The sequence below is a fragment of the Prunus persica genome, chromosome G1 (assembly GCF_000346465.2).
Source record: "Prunus persica cultivar Lovell chromosome G1, Prunus_persica_NCBIv2, whole genome shotgun sequence".
In the NCBI taxonomy this organism is placed as follows: Eukaryota; Viridiplantae; Streptophyta; class Magnoliopsida; order Rosales; family Rosaceae; genus Prunus; species Prunus persica.
In genome coordinates this window covers 2,318,569-2,340,718 of record NC_034009.1, presented here as the reverse complement: position 1 = coordinate 2,340,718, position 22,150 = coordinate 2,318,569, and the positions used below count along the sequence as shown (strand labels likewise).

General features: G+C 35.5%; 2 protein-coding genes across 6 annotated transcripts; both read right to left on the bottom strand.

Moving 5' to 3' along the window:
* LOC18788587 (FHA domain-containing protein At4g14490) lies at positions 395–3,193 on the bottom strand. The gene is made up of 2 exons (XM_007224539.2): positions 1,798–3,193; positions 395–876 (listed from the first exon to the last, which is right to left on the bottom strand). The coding sequence occupies exon 1, from the start codon at positions 3,051–3,053 to the stop codon at positions 1,836–1,838; it is 1,218 nt and encodes a 405-aa protein (XP_007224601.1). The 5' UTR covers positions 3,054–3,193; the 3' UTR covers positions 395–876; positions 1,798–1,835.
* On the bottom strand, positions 3,683–13,201 carry LOC18791895. 5 transcript variants are annotated; one of them, XR_002271943.1, is made up of 9 exons: positions 12,561–13,200; positions 12,106–12,224; positions 8,851–8,920; positions 8,268–8,527; positions 7,742–7,855; positions 6,971–7,022; positions 5,127–5,678; positions 4,326–4,427; positions 3,683–4,225 (listed from the first exon to the last, which is right to left on the bottom strand). XR_002271943.1 is itself a non-coding variant. In XM_020565164.1 (8 exons), the coding sequence occupies exons 2-7, from the start codon at positions 12,196–12,198 to the stop codon at positions 5,173–5,175; spliced, it is 1,095 nt and encodes a 364-aa protein (XP_020420753.1). In that variant the 5' UTR covers positions 12,199–12,224; positions 12,561–13,201; the 3' UTR covers positions 3,683–4,225; positions 5,127–5,172. The 5 variants fall into 5 exon arrangements, 2 of the variants coding, with proteins under 2 accessions (XP_020420753.1, XP_020420748.1); XR_002271942.1 differs by having other exon boundaries at positions 4,326–4,423; XR_002271945.1 differs by lacking the exon at positions 12,561–13,200 and having other exon boundaries at positions 4,326–4,423; positions 12,111–12,193.

Here is a 22,150-nt window from a genome sequence, read left to right as displayed (position 1 = left end):
TAAATAATAATAATGCTGATTAAGCTTCATCTCATGGCCATGATTAATCCATTCAATCTCAACGGTTAAAAAAAACACATCCAACAGCTAATATGTAAATTTGAGGGCTAAATATTTAATATCAATCAATCTAAATTAAGTCCAAACCCAAAGTCTATAAAATGTATGTTTGTGGCTATGTTATGAAATAAAATGTATAGTCTATAAGAAAACATTACACATAATATACTTAAAAGCATGAAAATGAATCATTCCTTTGCCCTCAAGGCTCAGAATGAACTAAGTCTGAAATGAGAGGAAGAATGAAAGGGATGAGGAAAAGAGTAGGAGGATGGGAATTGATTGTATAAAAGGTTTAATCCAGTTAACCTATCTGTAAATGTCTCACAAACAATGCAATCCAAGCAGGTTATATTAGAACAGGAATATTTCCATAAGATCCAACTTTGTTAAGTAGATTTTAAATTTCAATCCACTTAACCCAACTGACCTGTCCAGTAAAATTATGTCTGCAATCAAGACTTGTAACTGACCTGGATGCAAGAGTTAACAAATTCATGGCAAGATATATATACAAACTACAGAAGATGTCACCAGCATATATAAACTAGGTCAGACTAATATAGATAGATATGAACTAAAGAAGATGTCACCATTATCTCCTTTGCACTCCCAAATTCAGCAAGGAAATCACCTATATGAACTTGACATGCCAAGCCAGTTAAGGGAGCTAATACCCGAATGTTTGAGCTTTCAAGCATTTCTTGAATTTGTTGTGTAGTGTGACTTGCTCTTAGTTTCATTTAATCATCTGGTCCAGATGGTTTGAGTGAAGATTTCCCTAACATTTGGATTTGCATACACCACACCGATATCCTGGAGAAATCACCGAATGAACAAACAAAAAAACACAACAGTACGGGTCAACTTTTGCCCAGTGAAAAGTTCAATCAATTCCAAACTTAAATCACTTTGTTACAAGATAGTCATTCATAGGTTGTGGACATGCCACCGGTAATTTCAACTTAAGACAGGCAAAAAAAAAACACAACATAACAGTTACTGAATGTTGTCACACATCGAGAATGTTACAGATGATGATAACTTCTGGTCACCAATGTTAAAATATCACAAATTCAAAATTTTCATTTCTCTGATATGCAGCAGTAGTTGACAGTGTTTAGTAGCAGCCCAAGACAATTTGTTTTGAAAACCATTTATCTTGCATAGTACACAAGAAGAATAATAAGTTCTAAAGGCCTTCATAGAGAGAATGCTTTCTGGCGATAAAGAATTCAATTATTTTTTCCATAACACAATGAACAAACACGCACAAGCAATTGGCTAGAGAATGCAGCATATCATTTATGCTCCCTCTTTATTGGATAAGTTATCAAAAACCATTGCTTTGACAGTGTACATATGTGACCTCCTTTTTATCAGTAATACAATTTTAACACACAATCAACCTACCCAAAACAGGAAAATTCTTTATTTTACTATCAGTCATATTTCTTAGGTAGAACACTTGATTGCAAATGCTAAACCAGCCCCCTCAATATAAATCATGCTCACTTCTGCACTTAAATTAGTTTCATCTCACCCCTTATTAGACATTCAATAGATTCCACTTCGTATTCATATCCAAGACTTCAAATTAAAGACCGAGTAACTTCAGCACATTTAAGCAATGGCATATGCATATATTAAGGTCTATCATAATAAAACCAACACAATACAAATTTCGTTAACAAAGTAATTCATACAAAAACAGAGAAATTTAGAGCTGCAACTTACCACAAAAAACAAGGTTCTGATCCTCCCAGCTCCTCCCTTTAGCCCACAAGCACATGACCCTTCTCCTTCTGTTGTGCCATGTACTCCTGAAGTCGCTTAGCTTTCTCTACCATTTCCCCAATGACCTCCTCCGTCTCATCAATGATCTGCTTCGGCAGATGAACCTCCAAAAAATCAAACCACTGGCCAAGTGTCATCTTCTCCAAGTCACAACTCTCATTAACACCTGAACCACTACCACTTCCATTGTCACCCTTAACACCACTACTACTTCCATTGTCACCCTTGCCACCCCTCCCACTTCCATTCTCACCTTTATCACCACTCGCACTTCCATTGTCAACCTTATCACCACTCGCACTTCCATTGTCAACCTTATCACCACTCTCTACTCTAACATTAAACTCTTTACCAGCCTCTTCATGTTTCTCTTCCTCAAAATTCAGCTCTTTTGAAGCCTCATCGTCCTTCACATCAATTATTACACAGTCTCTCTGCTCAGGAACATCAGGTTTATCACACACCGGTAGCTCCTCTGGTACATTCTTCCTCCTCCTCGCACCGCCACGTGTCCTTTTTGGCTCAATCTTCACCTCTCCACCATCTACACCAGAATTACCTGGAATCTTTCCCAATTCCTCATTCTTTGAGCTCCGAGTTCGCCTCGTACTCATTTCCGGAACCAAATTTTCCTCCACCGGCTTCTCATCTTCAACCTCACTCTTCAAAACCCTAGCTTTGCGCGGTCGGCCCCGCCTTCGATTCCCTACGGCCTCAATCGCCTCAGCATTTTCTTTCTCCAACTCGCGCTTTGCTTCCCTCTCCTTCGCAGCCCTACCTCTCTGGACCCGACCCTGTGCAACCGACCCCACCGTAGTCTCCTCAACGACTGCGACTGCGGCACGCCTAGGGTTCCGTCTGAGCCGGCTCTCCTCGTAGCCGTCGAACTTCACGGTGATCGAGGTGTACTCTCCGATTTTGATTTCGTCGCCGTCGTTGAGGTCCAAGGGCGTGTTTGGGGTGACCTTGGTGTCGTTCAACAGGGTACCGTTTGAAGATTCGAGGTCTCGGAGCACCCATTTGCCTGATTCGTATTCGATTGAGAGGTGCTTGGAGGAAATGCCGGAGTCTTTGATCGGGAGGTTGTTTCCCCGGACGACGCGGCCGATTCGGACCTTGGATCGGGGTCCGAAGTCTAGGGTTTCGCCCTCCCGCGGGCCTTGGACCATTATCAGCTTGAGAGCTAAAGGCTCCATTTTTTCAGAGAAGGAAGGAGGGAAAGTTTTTGAGTTTGAAATGCTTTTCAGAGTGAATAAACCGGTGAAGTTCGAGTTAGATTCCCTTATATTTTCATTTTTTATTTCGTCCTTTTCTTTTTTAATTTACAATCTAGATCTATTATTTCAGACCAGAAAAAAATATAAAACCTATATTTCATCAAAACAAAAAAATCTAGAATGAAATAATAGCCTGACCCGATTCAGCCCATTAAAATTGGGTCCATTCGTGTTTGTGCCAGCCCATTTAGCATTTGTGTTGTACTTGCATAGGCCTATATAATTCTAGAACGGCGAACAATCCATGTCCTACCGCCCTTGAAGGAAGATGCTATAGAACTCAACCCCTGTTCTCAAAGTAGTCTTACTTTGATGGATGTTTTCTATATTGAACCAAGAAAGTGTGAATCGGAAACATCAAGGATTAGGGAGATACAAATAAGTATGGAATCAACTACTTTCCTAATCAATCTTATTTTTGAATTTTTTTAATATTGGATTACAAATTTTAATGTAAAACTCATGAACCATTTGATTTCTTATGTGTTAATAATCATATAAAATGTCAAAAATCGAAATAATTTCAAAGCCCATAGTGCAATATTATAGATCTCATCTCATGTTTCATTTTAGTATTTACTATTAGATGATGGGAGGCCCAGTAGATTGAAACAGTATAACACAAACTTTTGATTGAGAAGAAAGTAAAGTTGGGTCAATGGGTCTAGTCTAATAGAAAAGAATTTTGACTTGCAAATCAGTGGTCTCAAATTCGAACCCCTGGGGCACCTTGGTATAATGTGTGTGAGAACCCCTTTGTAGTTTAGACTATCACTTGTATTCAAAAAATGAAGTAGAAAGTTGAGCCTCTCCTCTTCAACTGCACATTCAGTAACAGGTTGGCTTGTAAAATGGCATTTTCAGTACGAGTAATAACAGTATCACAACAAAACTGATTTACAAGATTAAGAAAGCATCTCAACACGTGGTATATATGGAGACCACTGGAAGAAGCTAAAGCCAGGTAAAGGAAAGAGCCTTCAGAATGTCTGGCTTCTGCAATCAAAATTTGATCAATAATTTCTGATAGCTTTCCTGCTTCAGGGCTCTAGATCTTGAACAGGACGACAGAATCAATCTCCAACAAAAGACTGAATAAATAGAAGGGAAAAAAAACATACTTAGGGCAAGGTATAATCATGCTAAATTTTATAACAATGCAGTGGAACAATATGGTTAAATGCAGCTTACTCATGAATATCCATAATCCACAAGTGTGCTAAAAAAAGTTGCTAGATTGAACAGAGGTGAATTCTCCTGGCTATGTTATTGGTCCATTTTGCTCCTGCCTTCCTTGGCACCAGACCCAATATGAAAGCAGTTAAAAATTGTCATTATTGCTTCATCACAACCAGATGGCAAAAGGAGTGCAATTCATATCATAACAAAGACTATTGCATCACACCATGAGCATTTTTTTATCTATCAAGTACGTGATTATCTTTGAGAAAGCATATTTTCAGGACCAGCAAATGTTTCACAAGCCCTGGTTGCCTTCGTTTAGCAAAACCAGGGCAAACTGAAGCACAAATTTTAACTGTCGGCAAGTAAACTTTACCTAAACTCATTTTCCACGCATCAACACAATTGAAACAGTACTTCATAATATGTCAATCACAAACTAATCTACTTCACCAAAAGAGTTGCCAATCTCAATCTGTTTCTGCCACTCCCAGAGTTAGAATTTGAAATTCACAAAGTCATACTTACAAAAGACGGTATATTCACTGGACATAGACCTTAAGTTTGTACTTGAGGAAAATTATACGGAGTGTGGGTACAAGAGAAGTGTTCGTTTGTCAAGAAAGTTGTGCACAAAATTCATCCTTCCTTTCAATATGTGCTTCACAGTACACTCAGTTTTTCAGCAAATAACAACTAAACCCCAAGGAAGAAAACGGCCAAAATAGATGAGTATGAGTTGGTAACAATCTAAATGCCATTCATAATTTTTCATGTTATAGCTGTGTGCTGTGTACAAGGTAAACTTACTGTGTGTGAAAATGCTCAGTCATTTTGGTGTGGACGAGGGATGATGTCACAAAAACTTCCAAGTGGGGCGCATGGCACTTGTCAAAGGCATTCCAATCTCCAAGACACCCTTCATCCATTTAACCCGGTTTACAAGTTCCTCCAAGTCTAAAATCGCACCTTCTAATGTATCAGAGCTCATTGAATTTAAAACTATGCTTTGATCTGTTTTCAACTTCTTTAAGGACCCATTGTTGTCAACTCTGTCTTTCCCAGTTGTAGATCTCCCCATCCCCTTTGATGCATTTTTAATATGCGAACTTGAAACACTATCTGAGCAACTCGTCTTCCCAATCCCACTATCTGCCATGTCAGAATCAACATTTGTTTCTGGTGTGGGTGTCAACTTTGCTGTTATAGCACCTAACGGTTGCTTTGCCATTTCCTCTAATCCATCAAGAGGTTGCAATGAGCTAGCAGATACTTGAGAAGAAGGATGTGATGCTCCAGCAATGGCTTGGACACCCTTTCTTCCATCACCTACAGAACGGGCTGTCAAGCTTGAAATGCCCCCTGCAACAACAATATAATCCTCTCTCAATCAGATCAATTGTGCTATTAATTGTAGTTCCTGTTTACAAAAAATTTGAAAGGCAAGATTCAAGAGCAAGAAGCAAGTTGTTATGGTTAAATTTGATTGCATTATGCACACTACAATAGAAGTGATATGAAACCTGGTGCCAGACAACTATACACTCACCAAAAATTCCACCACAGTATTCTTATAGCGTTGATGTTCTGTTTTTCTTCTCCTACTATTACTTTTTTTAAGCTCAACATAGACTTTTTCATTATTCATTTCAAACTCTTGAAACTTTTATCTGGTTTCACTTCTCCCATGTCAATCTTAACCAAGGAGGAGTTGAAACCAATATCTATATGACCTGTGTTAACTGGATAATTATACAAGAACTCATAATTTGCCTTTAACATCACACAAGCCTATACGGAGATTATAAGGTGTAACTACAGTTGCCACATGCTTAAAACTGCTGTACTTTCACCAGGCCTGGACAAGTAGTATGAGAAAAGCAACGCCAAAATGTGGGAAGACTAGTTTGGCTTAAAGCTTTAACAAGCCTCTGTACGGGATCTACCTATTTTAGTCTTGTATGTGTATGTAACTGTTTCCTTTCCATATGGTCCACCCAAAAAAATATTTAAAAAAGCCTCTACTTGAGCAATATGAAAGATAAAGTCAATAAACTATGGATGCAATTCACAGTTTATATTAACTAATGACCAGATCATACTATATTCAAAGGCAAAGTATTAAACTCCTAATAAAAAGGTTAAAATCTCAATATTGTTGAGTGGCATTTGAAACCCGTTCAAGCAGCATTGACAATAACCAAAGCCCACAAGGCTGGAGAAGATGCATAAGTGTTGCAAATGCTTAAGTTTCCAGAAGGCACCACATCCCATTGAATTATAAAATTGGTTCCAGTTCTGCTATCTGATTTGATCTTTCTTTATCTTTGGTTGTTTAATAATTGACCAGGTTAGCAACTGGCCAACTCCACCAAAGATCAAATGACCACTCAGTCTTATGGACATTGTCATTTTAGAATAGTCGATGTTCCAATGCCTTGTCAGAACTGACATAAAAATTAAGTTTAAAAAAAAAAAAAAGGTTTAAAACACAATGTATAAGTAATCACCTCTAACGGCTTCAATTTTATTTTATAACAGCCAGTTGTTGCAAGCCCTAGATTTTGGAGTCAGAAGGATAAAAACAACATAATAACATGCATAAGTTTGCAAATATGTTGTTGACCAGTGAGAAGTAAAATGTGCATCCGTACCTTGATTACAAGGCTTCATTATTCGAGCACAAGGATGCCCATTTTCACTCTCCTGCAACCAAAAAGGCATTCCAAATAATTTAGAAATAGAAGGATAAAATAATTGTTTTCCTTTTCTTAATTGAACATGAAGCATCAAAACCTACACGGCAGAAGAACCACCAAAAGTGACAAGGCAGAAGTAGCTTTAATACTTCAATACCAAATTGAAGAAAGAATGTTAACATGGGTGACAAATGCATTATTGGTTAGCCAAGGATTGTGGCATTTTTTCATGAATCAGGAGCCCATGATGGCAAGAAGTAAGAATTGCAGAAAAAAAATAAACAGAACATAAATAACTAAAAAGCTATGATGTATTGTTCCAACAAAAAACAAAAAAATGAAAGATGTATTATTTTCAATAGGAGAATACTAGATGCAAGGTCAATGCCAAAAGTTCAACACCGAAGTGACAACGTGAGAGAGAAAGAGAGCTCTCAGTAAAAAGCAATATATATATATATATATATTGTAACTTCACAAATGATTTCATGCATGGCACTCATTAGTTAAGTGCCAATTTCCGGAAGTGCCGCATCATCATCATCATCATGTGATGGGCATGTGGACAACTGACAATTCAAGCTGATGGACATGATTATTCAAAATAAACGCACATCTCAATTTCGAGGTAATATCTGATATTTCCGCTCAAACAAAGTTTTACATAACAAAGCATAAACGAAAAACAGGATAAAAGATACAGATAAATGAATGGGCTGTAGGTACCGTTGTGGGTACTGTCCAACCATTTTCTGGAGACCAATCCAAGGATGGGCGCAAGTCCTTGCAAGAAACTTCATAGGAACATCCTTCGCCAACAGGAGGAGGCGGCAACTCAATCTGGAAAAAAAATAGAGAACACCAATTATTATATAGAAGCAAAGCATCTCTTTGACATCAAAGTAACTATAGTTCAACGAACAAGTGCAGCTAGTACTCTATTGCACTAGATAAACATAGCACATTCCCCCTGACCCAGTAATGACATGTGAATTAAGCGAAGAGCTCAAGAAAAATCATGTATAGCATGGTTTTGTAAGGAGTCAATGACTTCGGCTATGTTTAAACAATCTACAGTGAATCAGAGGTCAAACAATTGGTTTGTCAAAAATTGGAGTGAAGACAGCGTAGAATCTGAAGGGGAAAAAAATTATGCTTAACACCTCAACGAATGCGCCAAGACACAAAATGAAAACACGTATCTAAAGTCAGCACTTAAAATAAGACAATATGAGAGGAATAGAAGAATCACCTTAACTTTCTCATTCCCTAATACTTCTGTTACTCTTCCAGACCAATAACAACCATCCTTCCACCAATCAACTAAATCTCCCACTTTCCAGACATCACCGACAAGAACTACCACTTCCGCTATTGTATTGACATCAGGCATTGTAGTTTCGTGATAGACAGGAGGAAAGTAAGGCCGCAACATCAATTGCAATTTTCTTGACTTTGATGACTTTTTACTATAAGCACGGCTTGCTTGATATATTTTTGTCCAAGTTATTTCTGCAGATAAGGACAATTACAGAAAACAAAAAGGAAAAAAGAGAGCCATCACTCTCACAAAAATATTTATTTTACTTGATAACCAGAAACGAGCCTTCATAGATATAAATAAAAACTAGGCAACTATTACTATTCCCGTCTCACAGACCATATTGTTTGATAGTATATGCAATTCTTACATAATAAATTACTTTATGATCCTCAAAATCAAAGTACAATTAATCAAGTACATTAACATATACAATAAATATAGAACAAACTCAAACAACCCCCCCCCCAAAAAAAATCCTCATTGAGGAAACATACCAACGGATATCACTTACTTTCACCCGGAAAGTCAAAATACTCCAAGGAGGTTGAAATCTGACCCATTCTCCAGGCAATCTCTATTATCTGGGTGACAATTAAAACATTTAGAGAGTACGATATCATTATCTTGAAGAGTAAACCATAAATCATTGGAAGTTATATCAGATGCCCAATTTTTTTAGCAAAAAATAGGAGAATTGATGGTAGTATTTGTAAAGCTTAAGCATGTATATGTTGAATAATTCAGGTTGGAAAAAGTAAATTATGCACACATATGGTTCTAAAGGCTTAGTCATAAATCTAAAAATCCCACCTAATAATGCAGGAAAATCTGTTCTTTATTAGTGGAGTAAGTAAAGATTTTATGAAATATAACCAAGGAACAAAAAGAAAATACAAAAGCTACAAAAAAAATCTTAAGGGAACAGGAGAATGCAACCACAAGAAATGTATTTTACTTCCAGAATTTATTTGATAAGAAACAGCAATTTTGTTAAAAGAAATTTACAGAGCAAGATGGGCCAGAAGTCCATCGAGAACACATCGGCTAGAAAACAACAACTCCCCAACCCCAACCATCCCTGATAATACTCAGTTCAAAATAGCAAAAACAATATAACTCTATCCCAGGGAAAACTCTACCTCCTCCCTAAAATCTTCTACCTAGCTTCCAAAATAGTATCTGCCTCTCAAATAAACTATCATTCCACTCTAACAGTTACCCACTCTGCTCTACTTGCCTTCTTAACAAAAAGACATGCCATCCCACCAGCACCTATGGATCACTCAAGAGATCACACAGAGGGAGAGGGATGGGGGAGAAAGAGCCCAACAACTGTATGAAAATGTATTACAACTCATGTACTCATTTGCTTGAAACACATACAACATCGGAATTTTCCTTGTTTAATGAAAATTTTCAACATCAGAATCTTTTCTATGAGAAAGTAAATGCCTAAGGAAAGAATGAGGCCTTTGATTACCTAAATGGTCAACAACTTCTTGGTGTATGATGTAAATAGAACATAGCAGAGTCCCTGCTACACAGTAGGTAGATGACTAATCATACTTCAAAGTTCAAACATTGTTCGAGCCTCGATTCTTAAGGAGAAATCTCGAAAATATCTGATATACTAAGACCTGAAAATACCAATACTTCTATAAGACAATACGTCGCTATCAAAATATCTTACTAATAACTCTTCTTCTTCCCTAAACAGACTTTTAATGCTCCCACAAAACATCGATGACTATTTAACATTTATAAATAATTTCTTAGTATTCCTGACCCATACTATTATTATTTTATAAGAAAACAAACAGGGTCTTTGACTTTCATTGGATGTCATAATATTTTGGCCCTCCTTCGATTACAGCCTTCAATTTGTTGGCAAGGTTCACTAAATCATGATTGAAAACCTACAAAACTTTCAGTCCCCCTCAATATCAACCAAAGTAGTTGGTATAGAAACATTCACAGCATCCTCATTGCAAGATCAACAACATCTTGATACCAATTGATCATTGTAATTGACTGAAAATTTCAGTGTTAGGGTCATCATCTTCAAAAGATACTTTATGCAGTAAACAAATATATTCTTTACCGCCAACTTCATCATGCAAAACTGCAATCCTATCATAAACAATCTGCCTGATATTTTCTTGAGCCTAATCCAGAAGCTACTTATTCAGGTCCTATTAAAAAATAATTAGGTTGGTTTCTAGGTCATACATGTGCTTCAATCTTCATTCCCAACCAACACAACCTATAGTCCAGCATGGTTCTTATGTAACTCCACCAGACTACTGGATTTATGTTCCTAATTTCCTGAATAACATTAGCCTTTATCCTCTTTATCCTATCAAATAACAAGAAGATCTACATTTCAGATTGATGCAGGAGCATCTATTAGACTTTCCTAATCTAAGTGAGCATCAGCCAATAAGACTAATTTTTAGTTATATTAAATTAATAGGTTATTTTATTACTTGTTTTCCTATTCTTACTGGGATTTGGTTTAATTTCCTGTTTAGGTTTTTAATTTCTACGTCAATTAGGTTTTCTATATTCTAGTATAAATAGGCTACTAAGAGACTCTTGTATTTAGTTTTTGATGATGAATATAATTTCAGACTTTAGTCTATAGAGTTTCTATTGGGATTTTGCCCTAGAACTCAGTTATCTTCATTCCAACTTCGATTCTACTGCTTTATCTTCTATCCTCTGTTTTTTGGGTATGTTTGGGTCGCTGGACAGCAGCTTATAGCCGCTGCCCTGCATCACAGATTCAGCTAACATTAGCCTTTATCCTCAAACTTAATGATTTCCTTTTAGAGGGCTTGGTATTACTATTATTAAGTATTAATAAGATAAGTTTCCTTTATAGTTTAGTGGAAGAACTGACTATGGTCAATTTATGCATCTTAGAGCAGGATTGAATTCGCTGGTTTCCTACGTGAGCTTTTTGTCCTTCATAGTAGTTCCCCTCTCAACAAAACTACTACCAACTTCACCTTCTTTCTATCTGGAAGATCAAGGTATTCAAAATTCTTTCATCTTCAGTTAACCAACCCAAAACTTCCCCTAGTTGTTCTCCAATAAATTCTGGTATCTCCACCTTAAGTCACAAATCTTGATCACAATCAACATTCTGATTAATAATTAGTGGTCAATGCAAAGGAAAAGTTTCATCTATTTCATTTGAAATCTCTGCCAATGGCTGCTATTGCTGAAATATTTCTAGAACGCATTGGTCACATCTGTTTGATGGTTTCTTTGCCTACCAACAGCATGATCTAGTCGATAAATAACTCCAAACCTAGATTTTTTAAAACTGAAATCATAAAAAGCCTGATATACTAATAAAACAACCAATCCTTTGTTACCAAGCCATATTGTTCTGTCAAAATGTGATCTTCAAGACTGTAGGTACTGTCTCTTTTACAATTTGATTACTAATGATTCTTCCTCCACCCTAAACAGACTTTTAATGTTTCCTTAAACAAAGGATGACTCTTTTCATATTCCTAAGTAACTTCTTAGCATTCGCACTCCCTAATATCCCTTTATAAGGAAACAAACCGACTCTGACAAATGTTATAAATGTTTTGTATCAGTATCAATAGTGAAAACAATGAGACCAATACAAGATGTTGGCAATTGTTAACCACAGTTTTAAGAGTGCAACAGTCAAGTTTAAAATACACTTAGGATGAAACAAAATTGATCATCAATGGATAAAGCTAGTAATCTTTATCATGATAGATACCTTACATCGGAACCATGCACCACGAAAACCTGCAATAAATGATCTTGATTCTACCTCTTGGCCAGCTATAAATGGTAGGTCATGCACGCCCATGATGATCCGTCAAAAGCAACATATAGCTGTGACATGAACATTTCTAAGTTGCATGCAAATTTGCTCAAGCTCATTACTTTCTTTAAATATATCAACAGTTAAGCAGAAAGAGCAATCACTCAGTCAAGAGCTAAACAACCATGTAGAGACTTGTTCTTGGATTAAAAGCTACATAGTATGGATGTAGATGTAATGGTCACATATCCTATCAAATATGGAACTTGTTCGGTACTTCTCAATATGCTCCAAACACCTAATTGATAGTTACTCATGATCACCCTTTTTCTTTATGCTTTGTCTATTTCACAAAACAGGGAAATTTTCCAAAATGCTTATTCAGTGGAAACAAGAATTGACCAAACCTGGACAATTTGAATTCGTAATCAGCCAATGCAAAACGGAATCAAATTCCTCAAACGGAACAACAATGTGTGGGTACCGAAACTCTCTCCCTTTCTCTCACTTCTCTTGGGGATTTGAATTCTGAATCTAGGGTTCTGTGATCTGTATATGTGTATAGATGAGTATGGAAATCGCGGTGGATGCGGCGTCGTTTGATGTCGAGTTGTTGCAACTTACGGAGGTGTCTCCTTTGGCCCTCAAATCGAATCCAAGCTACGTAGAGTCGCTCTTTGGGTAGTGGCTTTCGCTTGCCGGAGGAGGAGGGGAGGAGGGGAGGCGGGGAGCGTGCGGCTATGTTGGGTACAGGGATAGGGGCTGGTTTTTTTTTATTTGTTATTTTCTCATTTTATTTCTTATTTTTAAAATTTAAATTTTAAAATTTTCTCTTTTTTTTTTATAAAGAAAATTACGATTTTACTCCTCATTTTAACGGAAGTTTGGATGGAAATCTAAAAAATTGACGACAAGTCTCAAATTAGCTATTTTTATATAGTTAAAGTCCTAAATTTACCGAAAAATAGATCATCAGTAAATTGACAATTTTGATTTAGTTCACAAAGCAAAACGGCATTTAAGTCTTGAAAATTAGTCACAATGTGTTTAAATGAGGGGTTTGAGTTGGAATTTGGGGCTAAGATGGGACACCAAAGTTTTGCCTGGAGCTAGATGGCACTTAAAATCCAATATTGCTAAAGTGCTCCGTTTAGTACACTTATGATGAGATTTGTGAATTCATGGAGGGATTTTAGAGCCTGAGACCTCATCTTAAAATTTCACCGAAACAAATGTTATCTAAACAATTAGGTTTAAAGAAGAAAACCACAACTAACACCACAATTATTGCCACCTTTTATTGAAATTTTAAAAAGATTTTAAAAGTTTAATCGTTTTTATTTATTTAATTATTTTGACTGTTTTATTTTATTTATTGTGGGGTTATACATATTTAATTTTCAGGTATTATTTTATATTGAATGCCTTAATTTTATAGTTTAATATGGTAAATGTTACATGTTCTTGGATGCTTATAAAAGGTCACTCCTCCTTTACATTTGATACACCATCAACATATCACATACCACAATTTGATTATCTTATTTTCTACTTTTATATATATTCTCTATTTTCTGTTAGTATTTTTGGGCAATGGTTATGTGACTTGGAAACATATCTATCTGTAAACATCCTCATAACTAGGGGTGGCATTTTAGACCGAAAAACTGAAAAACCGCAAAAACCAACCGACATTATACCGCATTGGAACCGCAATAGCTAAAAACTGACCAAAAATTGCGGTTTTAGAAATCGAGCGGCAATTGCAGTTGCGGTTGCCGTATGTGATTTTGGCAACTCGCGGTTACGGCAAACCGTAAATATAATTTTTTTTAAATTGCATTTTAGTAGTTAGATGTTGTTTTTAATTTGATACTCCATCAACATATCACATGCCACAATTTGATTCTCTTATTTTCTACTTTTATATATATTCTCTATTTTCTGTTAGTATTTTTGGACAATGGTTATGTGACTTGGAAACATATCTATCTGTAAACATCCTCATAACTAGGGGTGGCATTTTAGACCGAAAAACTGAAAAACCGCAAAAACCAACCGACATTATACCGCATTGGAACCGCGATAGCTAAAAACCGACCAAAAATTGCGGTTTTAGAAATCGAACGGCAATTGTGGTTGCGGTTGCCGTATGTGATTTTGGCAACTCGCGGTTACGGCAAACCGTAAATATAATTTTTTTAAAATTGCATTTTAGTAGTTAGATGTTGTGTTTTAATTTGGTTGAGTTTAATCTATTATTAATATGCTTTTATGTTATTGCTTTTGTGTTGTGTTGTGTTATAGATGGAGTCTAGCCACTCTAACACACCTAATGCCTCTAATCCCCCAAACACAAACCGATACACCCGAAACACAACATCTACTCCAACTCATAAAGAAGGGCTTCTTCTTATAATAAAATTCACTCACCACCACCTACACTTGAGTTCTCCTTTTGGTTTGTAACTTTAATTAACTTCGAATTGGATTTTTCTTTAGGTTGTGAATGCTTGAGAAGTTGAGGTTGAGGTTGTGAATTTATATATGCTTGAGAAGTTGAGGTTGTGAATTTATATTTTTTGATTAAAGTATGCTTGAACTCAAAAAACTTCAAAAGAGGCATCAAACCTAGGCTTAAAAGTGTGGAAAATTGAATTTTTATGACACAAAAAGATCTAAAGTTGTCTAATTTAGCCCCAAAATATTCAAATCGGTTTAAACCGTTAATTCATAGTAACCGACCGATTTTTGCAGTTTATCGCATTGCGGTAAACCGCAAAAAGCGGTCGGTTTGCTATTTTAAAAATCACCTTACCGGAAATAGTCGGTCGGTTTGCGGTTCGGGGAAAAATTCACGGTTACCGAACCGCAACCACCCCTACTCATAACGGATCTTGAGTTTATGTATTAAGGTCGTATCTTGGAGTCTTGTAGACCGTCAGTACCTACACGTAGGGAGGCTACAAAAACTTTAGGATAGCTTATTTGACGTGCTTCACCGTGCCAAGCTCACCTTCTTGCTTATAATTTATTTTGCTTTTACTTACCTATCAATTGGTTTTCTTCAGTTTCATTGTACCTTAAAATCTTTCTCATTTGTTTATATGTTATTTATAATATAAAGATTTTTGTATTTGGCTTTACGGAAAGAGGAAAAATATATATTTTTATAATAATCTAAAGTCTTTGTATGTTAAAGTTGTTTTCTTCCCATATTGCTAGCTTTAATACATTTTAACTCTTTGACTGAAGCTTTTGCATTTGTATTGGACTTTCAAAATGAAAATTACGATTTGTTTTGAGTAGATGCAGTTTAAAGCTTTTATGTTGTCTATACAATTTCAATTGCTTTAAATGTTTTAAATCTCATTATGATATTGTTATTACATTTTATTGTCACTTATTGGGTATGACCAATTTTTGCATCAATTTGATTTTGTTTGACCAATTTTATATTTAATGGGTGTATTGATTTTGCCACTTAATATTTTGATAATATTATAGATATTTATGTTGCAAAAAGGGCAGAAAGGTTTATAAGATTTTTGTCATTATTCTTGTTTTAAAATTAATTTTGAGGCAGCCAACAACTATAAAAGCATTAGCTAGTTGGCTGATACAACTGTTTTGAAACCAACTTCAATTTATTGAGAATTAGATCTTTTTACATTTATGGATAAATTAAATTTGACAATTCCATTTTGTGCATATATGCCTACATATTTTTTCAAAATTTATGTTGTATTTAATTACCCAGATTTTGTGTAGAAATCATTTTGTATATTTTGACTGTAATGGTTTCAGTTTTGAGTAATTGGTTTTATAATTTCTGTTGCAGAAGCTTTCCACTAGTATTTAAATGGGACAATTAATATAGTTTTTATTATTGCTTTTAAACTGAAGGTTGAATCCAAAAGAATTAGTGCTGCAATTCAATTTTGTCTAAAGCTTTATATTGATTGCTTCAATTGTTTTGATTTCATTTTACATTGTTCGGCACTACACGTATTTGATTTCCAAACTATTCTTAATTGCCGCTTTTATGCAAACTTTGGTGTAATGCCATAAAATTTGTTGGCACAAGCATTTTTCGTTGGTAATTTAAATAGGTAAACACTTAATTGCTACAACAAGTTAATTTCTCTAACGATGGCTATGAAGATCAAGATAAGTAATCTCTACCTTCATCTTTCTAAATTGGCAATATAGTATATGACCAGTTAAATTCTGCAGAATGCTTTATTTCTTTGAATTTTCAAATATTTTATATAACTATACATATATATTGCACTAACAATCTTGTCCAAAACTTATCTTATTTATGGGAATAGAGATTTACGTGATTTTCAAGCGGGAGTTATGATGGAATCGATATATCAGGGGTCCAATATCACATACCGCGAAATAAGTGCTACCAATTAATACTCTTTTTTTATGCAAGTGTGAGCATTGCTATAAATGTATGTGATTCCAATAAATTAACTTAGCTTGATTTGTAAAATAAGACAATACAAATGATAGCTTGAATTTTGGTCCATTTTTCAAAGAAAATTATTATTTTTCAATACAAATGATAGATTCCGAACCCCTTTAGGGCTCGTTTGGGAGTTATTCTAGATAGCTAAAAATCACTTCTCTATATAATCACTTTAAGTGGTTTTAAGTGATTTTATGTAGAAGTATATGGGAAGTGTTTCTCCCCAAAATCACTTAAAATCACTTCAAGTGATTATATGGAAGCACGTGGGATGTGTTTTTCCCAATAAGTAATTCTGGCCTATCCAGAATCACTCCAAAGTGAGCCCTTAATCCAAGTCTCTAACAAAAAACCCTAGAATCCGAACTCATCAGAACTTGCTTCAAAACCATTCGCAAGCCTGAAACCTAACCCTAAACTTGCTGTAGGGAACTTGGTACATCTAATGAGCGAGATCAAGGTGATCTTGAACTTACTTTTTTTCTTCCTATACTATTGTAGTAGTCCAAATGTTTTTCCTGTCTTCTTCTATTGTAGCCGTCCAAATGCTTACCCTTTTTTTCCACTATTCGTCTGCGGAGGAATTGCCTGGGCAGTAGCATCCCGAGCAAGAGGAGCAACCTCCTAATCAAATTGTCAACCCCGAACATGAGCAGTATGCTCCTTAACAAGAATAAGGTGCTTGTGTAGCAGCCTCCTTAGCAAATTTCCAGAAGATATCAAAGGCTGAAAAGAATATCCTCTAATGATTAGCCATCTCAAGAGTTAGCTGCTGGTGCCTAAATTGCTCACAATGAGGTGCCCAACTTCATGGGAAAGAGGTATTAAGGGTCTGAGGGGCAAGAGCCCATGCATGAGCATTAAGAGTTAGCAGTTAGTACTGACGTTGCTCACCCAACATCAACGAAGTGTGACATGAGGTGCTCGAGAGTCAAGAGCCTAGGCAGAAGGATCCCGAGTATCTGTGACTCCACATCACCCGGAAAGGTAATAACCGACATAGTAAGTCAGTTAGCTAAAATGAAGGGGACTTGCAAATAACTGCATGGTATGACACAAATATAAATAATATAAATGATAAATCAGATTAGCTTTTGAGAACTTACATACCAAGATTTAAAATAAAATATAAAATAAAATAAAAAAGTGGTTGGTTTTTGGCTGAGAGATCAAAGAAGAAGACTGAGATTTGAGAACTTACAGACCAAGATTAGAAAAAATATGTGGTGGGTTTTTGGCTAAGAGATCGAAGAAGAAGATTGAGATTTGAGAACTTACAGACCAAGATTAAAAAATATATATATGTGGTGAGTTTTTGGCTGAGAGATCAAAGAAGAAGACTGAGATTTGAGAACTTACGTACCAAGATCAGAAAAAATATGTGATGGGTTTTTAGCTGAGAGATAGAAGAAGAAGGCTGAAAAGTTCGAGAAGATTATTTTTATGGAGGTAAGTGTGTGGTATGAGAGGAATTGAGAACTTCCCTAACCTTATCTTCAAAATTTTAAAGACAAATTTACCTCTTTGTAAAATGACTTCTAAGGACTTTGGAAAAAAAACCTCACCTCCCTCAAATTTGGTCTATTTGGTTAACACATTTCCATTTACTTAACCCCAATTTAACGCTGTTAACTTGAAAAAATATTAAAAATTAATCAAGAACCAAAAAGCCAACAACCACCACCATATCCTTAACAATCAAAGTCCCACACATCTAACCCCAACAACCACCCTAACCACCTCACCGCACCGGTGGCAACTCAACCTACTCCTCATCTTCGGCCAAACTTCGGCCAAAGATCGATCGCCTCATTTCTCTCTCTTTGTTGAAGCCAGATCCAAAATTGAAGATTATAACTCTACAATTCCCAACACTAAAGAAGTAAGAATCCAACTTTAAACCCAAGTTTTAAAACGTTGGAGAATAAATTTCCACATATCGAAAAAACCCATTCTTACAAGGACAAATATTGATTACTGTGTTGTATTCAAGAACAAATCATCTTTCATGTTCTGCTAGAAAACTAAGAATGACAAAAACCCATATCCAAACTAGCTACAGAGATCAAATTGGATGGTGATGCAATCAAATTTAATAGGCAACCGAGCGCTTACAAAATAGGGTTGGGAAGAATGGGCTGCGTTGGGGGAGGTGGTGGAAGCTTTGTTTTTTAAATTTTTTTATTATAAAATATAGTTATTTTATTAAAGTATTAGTTTTTAATAAAAAACATATTAATGTTTTATTATTTTAAGAATATTTTAGCAAAAAAGAATTTGTTTGAAATAATAATTAAAGGTTATTTTAGGAATAATTGTGGGTGAAAAGATAGGATTGTGTATTTTCAAATTTACATGGCGGGTGAAAAAATAAGGTTGGTGGGGAAATAAGACAAAAGATGGAAATATCAGCACTCTAAAAAAAATATTCTTCTCATTTAAAAAGAGGGGAGCCATTAGAGGAAGAGAAACCAAAAGTTTTCTTGAAAGAGGCGTTTGGATTAATTGTGTATGTTTGGTATTCTAGAGAAAATTAATGAATATTAAACGTAAATGTCACGCCCCGATTCGAAAATAGGGATTATCTCCGAATTAAGACATGAATCACACCATAATTAACTGAACAAACTCCTATAACTATGATATCATAGAAGTAGAGCCAATAATATTATAAACTTATTTAATAAATACAAAGTCAGAGTCGCAGTAGCTCAAAGTTAGTTACACACACTAGAGTCATATTCCAACAATTTATTCCTTAATAATTTTACAAACAGTGACTAACGACACTGATCTAGACCCAGGCCGGTCTTGAGATTTTGAAGGCCCTGTGCAAACTTTAAATTGGGGCCTCACATAAGTTAACACAAACTTACACCATTATGTAATGCCATACAATAAATGTTTTTTTTTCTTCAAGTGATCAAAGTACCCCTACTCCCAAGGACAAAATTGAAATTTCACAAAAGAATTAAATTGGATTAAATCGATTACATTGGGTCAGATATGTTACACCTTTTGAATAATCACCATGATTGTGAGGATGAGTCTTTGTCATCATAGGTCATACTAAGATATTAAATATTTTTTAACACCTAATTTATGTTTGTATCAACAATTTGCTCACTCTGTATATATATATAACATTTGTTATACATATAGAGTGCTGCTATTTCCACCCACCTGTCCTATTTTCTCACCTACTATGTAAATTTGAAAAATTAAAATCCTACTTTTCCACCCACCATTATTCCTAAAATACCCTTTAATTATTAATTCGACCAAACACCATCAACTCCAAGTTAAAAACATAAAAATTTTAACCCAAAAAAAAAAAAAATTTCTTCATCTTCTTCATGCGTTTTCAACATCACGACCTTACCCTACCATATTAATATTCTCATCAACCCCTTAGCAGTACTGGTGGCTTCACGACCGCGACACCACCACCACAACAACATACAACCAACAAGACTACAATGGATTTTTAATTGAAGTGATGTTATATGGAATAAGGACCCGTATGTGGATTAATCAGACTAAAAAATCTTTAAAATGGAAAATTAAAGGACAATTTGGCCTCTATTATCAACACCTACCAACCCTGACACAATATTAAAGGTGGAGTTGAGAATTTGATTTGAATTTTTTTTTAAAAAAACTTTTCAAAGGATTGGGATGGGTAGATCAATGCTCGCTGAATTTGTTGAGGTCAAGAAGATGGAAAAAAAATGGAGAGTAAAAGAAAAAATTTATTTTCTTTTTAAAATTTGTTTTATTTTTAGGATTTTAGAAGTCATTTTACATAGGGATAAATTTGTCTTTAAATTTTTTTAATTAAGGTGGGTGAAAATAGCAGCACTCTACATATATTATACACATGAAAAAAAATTGGGGCCCTTGTGCGATGGCACCACTTGCACACCCTCAGGGCCACCCCTGTCTAGACCTATGGTGGAACTTCTTCTTCTTCCTTAGGATTTTCATTGGAACCTGCAACATCTATTAGGGTGTGAGCATTTTAATACCCAATAGAGTACTGTAACATTTCCCCCTCAAAGTCAGTTATCACTGCTAATCAAAGTGACATGCATTAAACAATTACAAGAGACATAAATTATGCAACCACACCAAATAAATAAACTTGTATATGCAGTGATGTCATGAATTCACTCCTTTCTAATCCCACTAACTCATACCTTAGGGAAACAAGCATGCATGTCTCATACCATGCGTTTTACCAATGTGGCTTCGAATACCCTAAAATATGAACTAGCGTTCATCCGTCCCTTAACCCAGTTTTCTTTTGTTTACGAATTTCTCAACTTTCACTTTTCATTAGAGGCCCTGCTCCCATCACCTCATTATATTCAAGCCCTGCTCCCATCACTTGAATATATTTTACTTTTTTCCTTACTCAGATATATCTAAAGCTTTCTCCCACCCCTTAGATATACCTTAAACTACACACAAACCCAACACAACTGTATTTATGATTCATATGTAATGCAGCTCAAACATTCATTAATCTTTGCGGAATGATAATAATTCAAATAAAAAACAAAAATAATAATATCTATAATTTAATCATATGGATAGTAATATTCATCCAGCATCACATCATACTCAACAAACATTCATAAAACAAAACAATAATATTCACCTAACAATATCCACCAAGCAAAACAACAAGATATTTAAATTTAATACAATATATATATACACGAAGATTAAAAGCTATATAGTCTAATCATTGGGAAAAAGTTAGAGACCCTACCTCGTGTCCAAGAAGCTAAAAAGACGGAATTACCCTTCGGAGGTTGCCGGGTTCTCTCCCATTCCTAGATTTGAAAAATAAATAACATAAATGAAGTTAGAAATTTTAATTTTATAAAAAAACATTTTTCTCTCTTAAAATACAGAGTGCACCCCACTCTCCAAGCTACACCCCTCAAAACGACCCGAAACCTATACCATCGGACTCGAATCGAGAAATCGAGTCGGACGGACAAAAATTATGGCGTCAGAGGCTGCCGGAACAGCCACGCGCCGCCACTCACCGGAGTCGAGAGTGGGTATGTTTTCGGTTATTGTTCATCATCTTCAAAAAATAAAATCCTGCAAAAACCTCTATTTTCCAGTTCAAATCTCAGGTTTTGTGAGGCAATTTGACCAACCAAACGTTAACGAAAATGGGTAAACTTGTGACGTTTTTTAAGCTTGATAACTCTAGTTTCTAACCCAACAAATCACACTGAAAACGGAACTAAAACGAAGGACAAAACCAGCTCCAAACTTGGGCTCGCGGCTGGTTTTCTGCAGAAAACAGAATTTATTTCAAACTTAGGACCTGTGTTTGACCTATCAAAACGCAACCAAAATTGATGAAACTAATTGGTTTTTGTTCCTTGCCATGTCTATTTTAAAACCCAGCAATTGAATTCCTCAAACACTCAAAGACTTGGGAGAAAACGAGGGCCAAAGTCAGCCTCACGGGCTGAAATTTTCCAGAAAATA

Bases quoted from the DNA above. Each gene is read 5' to 3' on its own strand.
- LOC18788587 (XM_007224539.2), bottom strand. From the start codon at position 3,053: ATGGAGCCTTTAGCTCTCAAGCTGATAATGGTCCAAGGCCCGCGGGAG.
- LOC18791895 (XM_020565164.1), bottom strand. From the start codon at position 12,198: ATGGGCGTGCATGACCTACCATTTATAGCTGGCCAAGAGGTAGAATCA. The intron at 8,528-8,850 runs GTAAGTGATATC...CCTTATCTGCAG, and splicing joins TTTTGACTTTCCGGGTGAAA to AAATAACTTGGACAAAAATA. The intron at 7,856-8,267 runs GTGATTCTTCTA...TTTTTTTTCCAG, and splicing joins TAGGGAATGAGAAAGTTAAG to ATTGAGTTGCCGCCTCCTCC.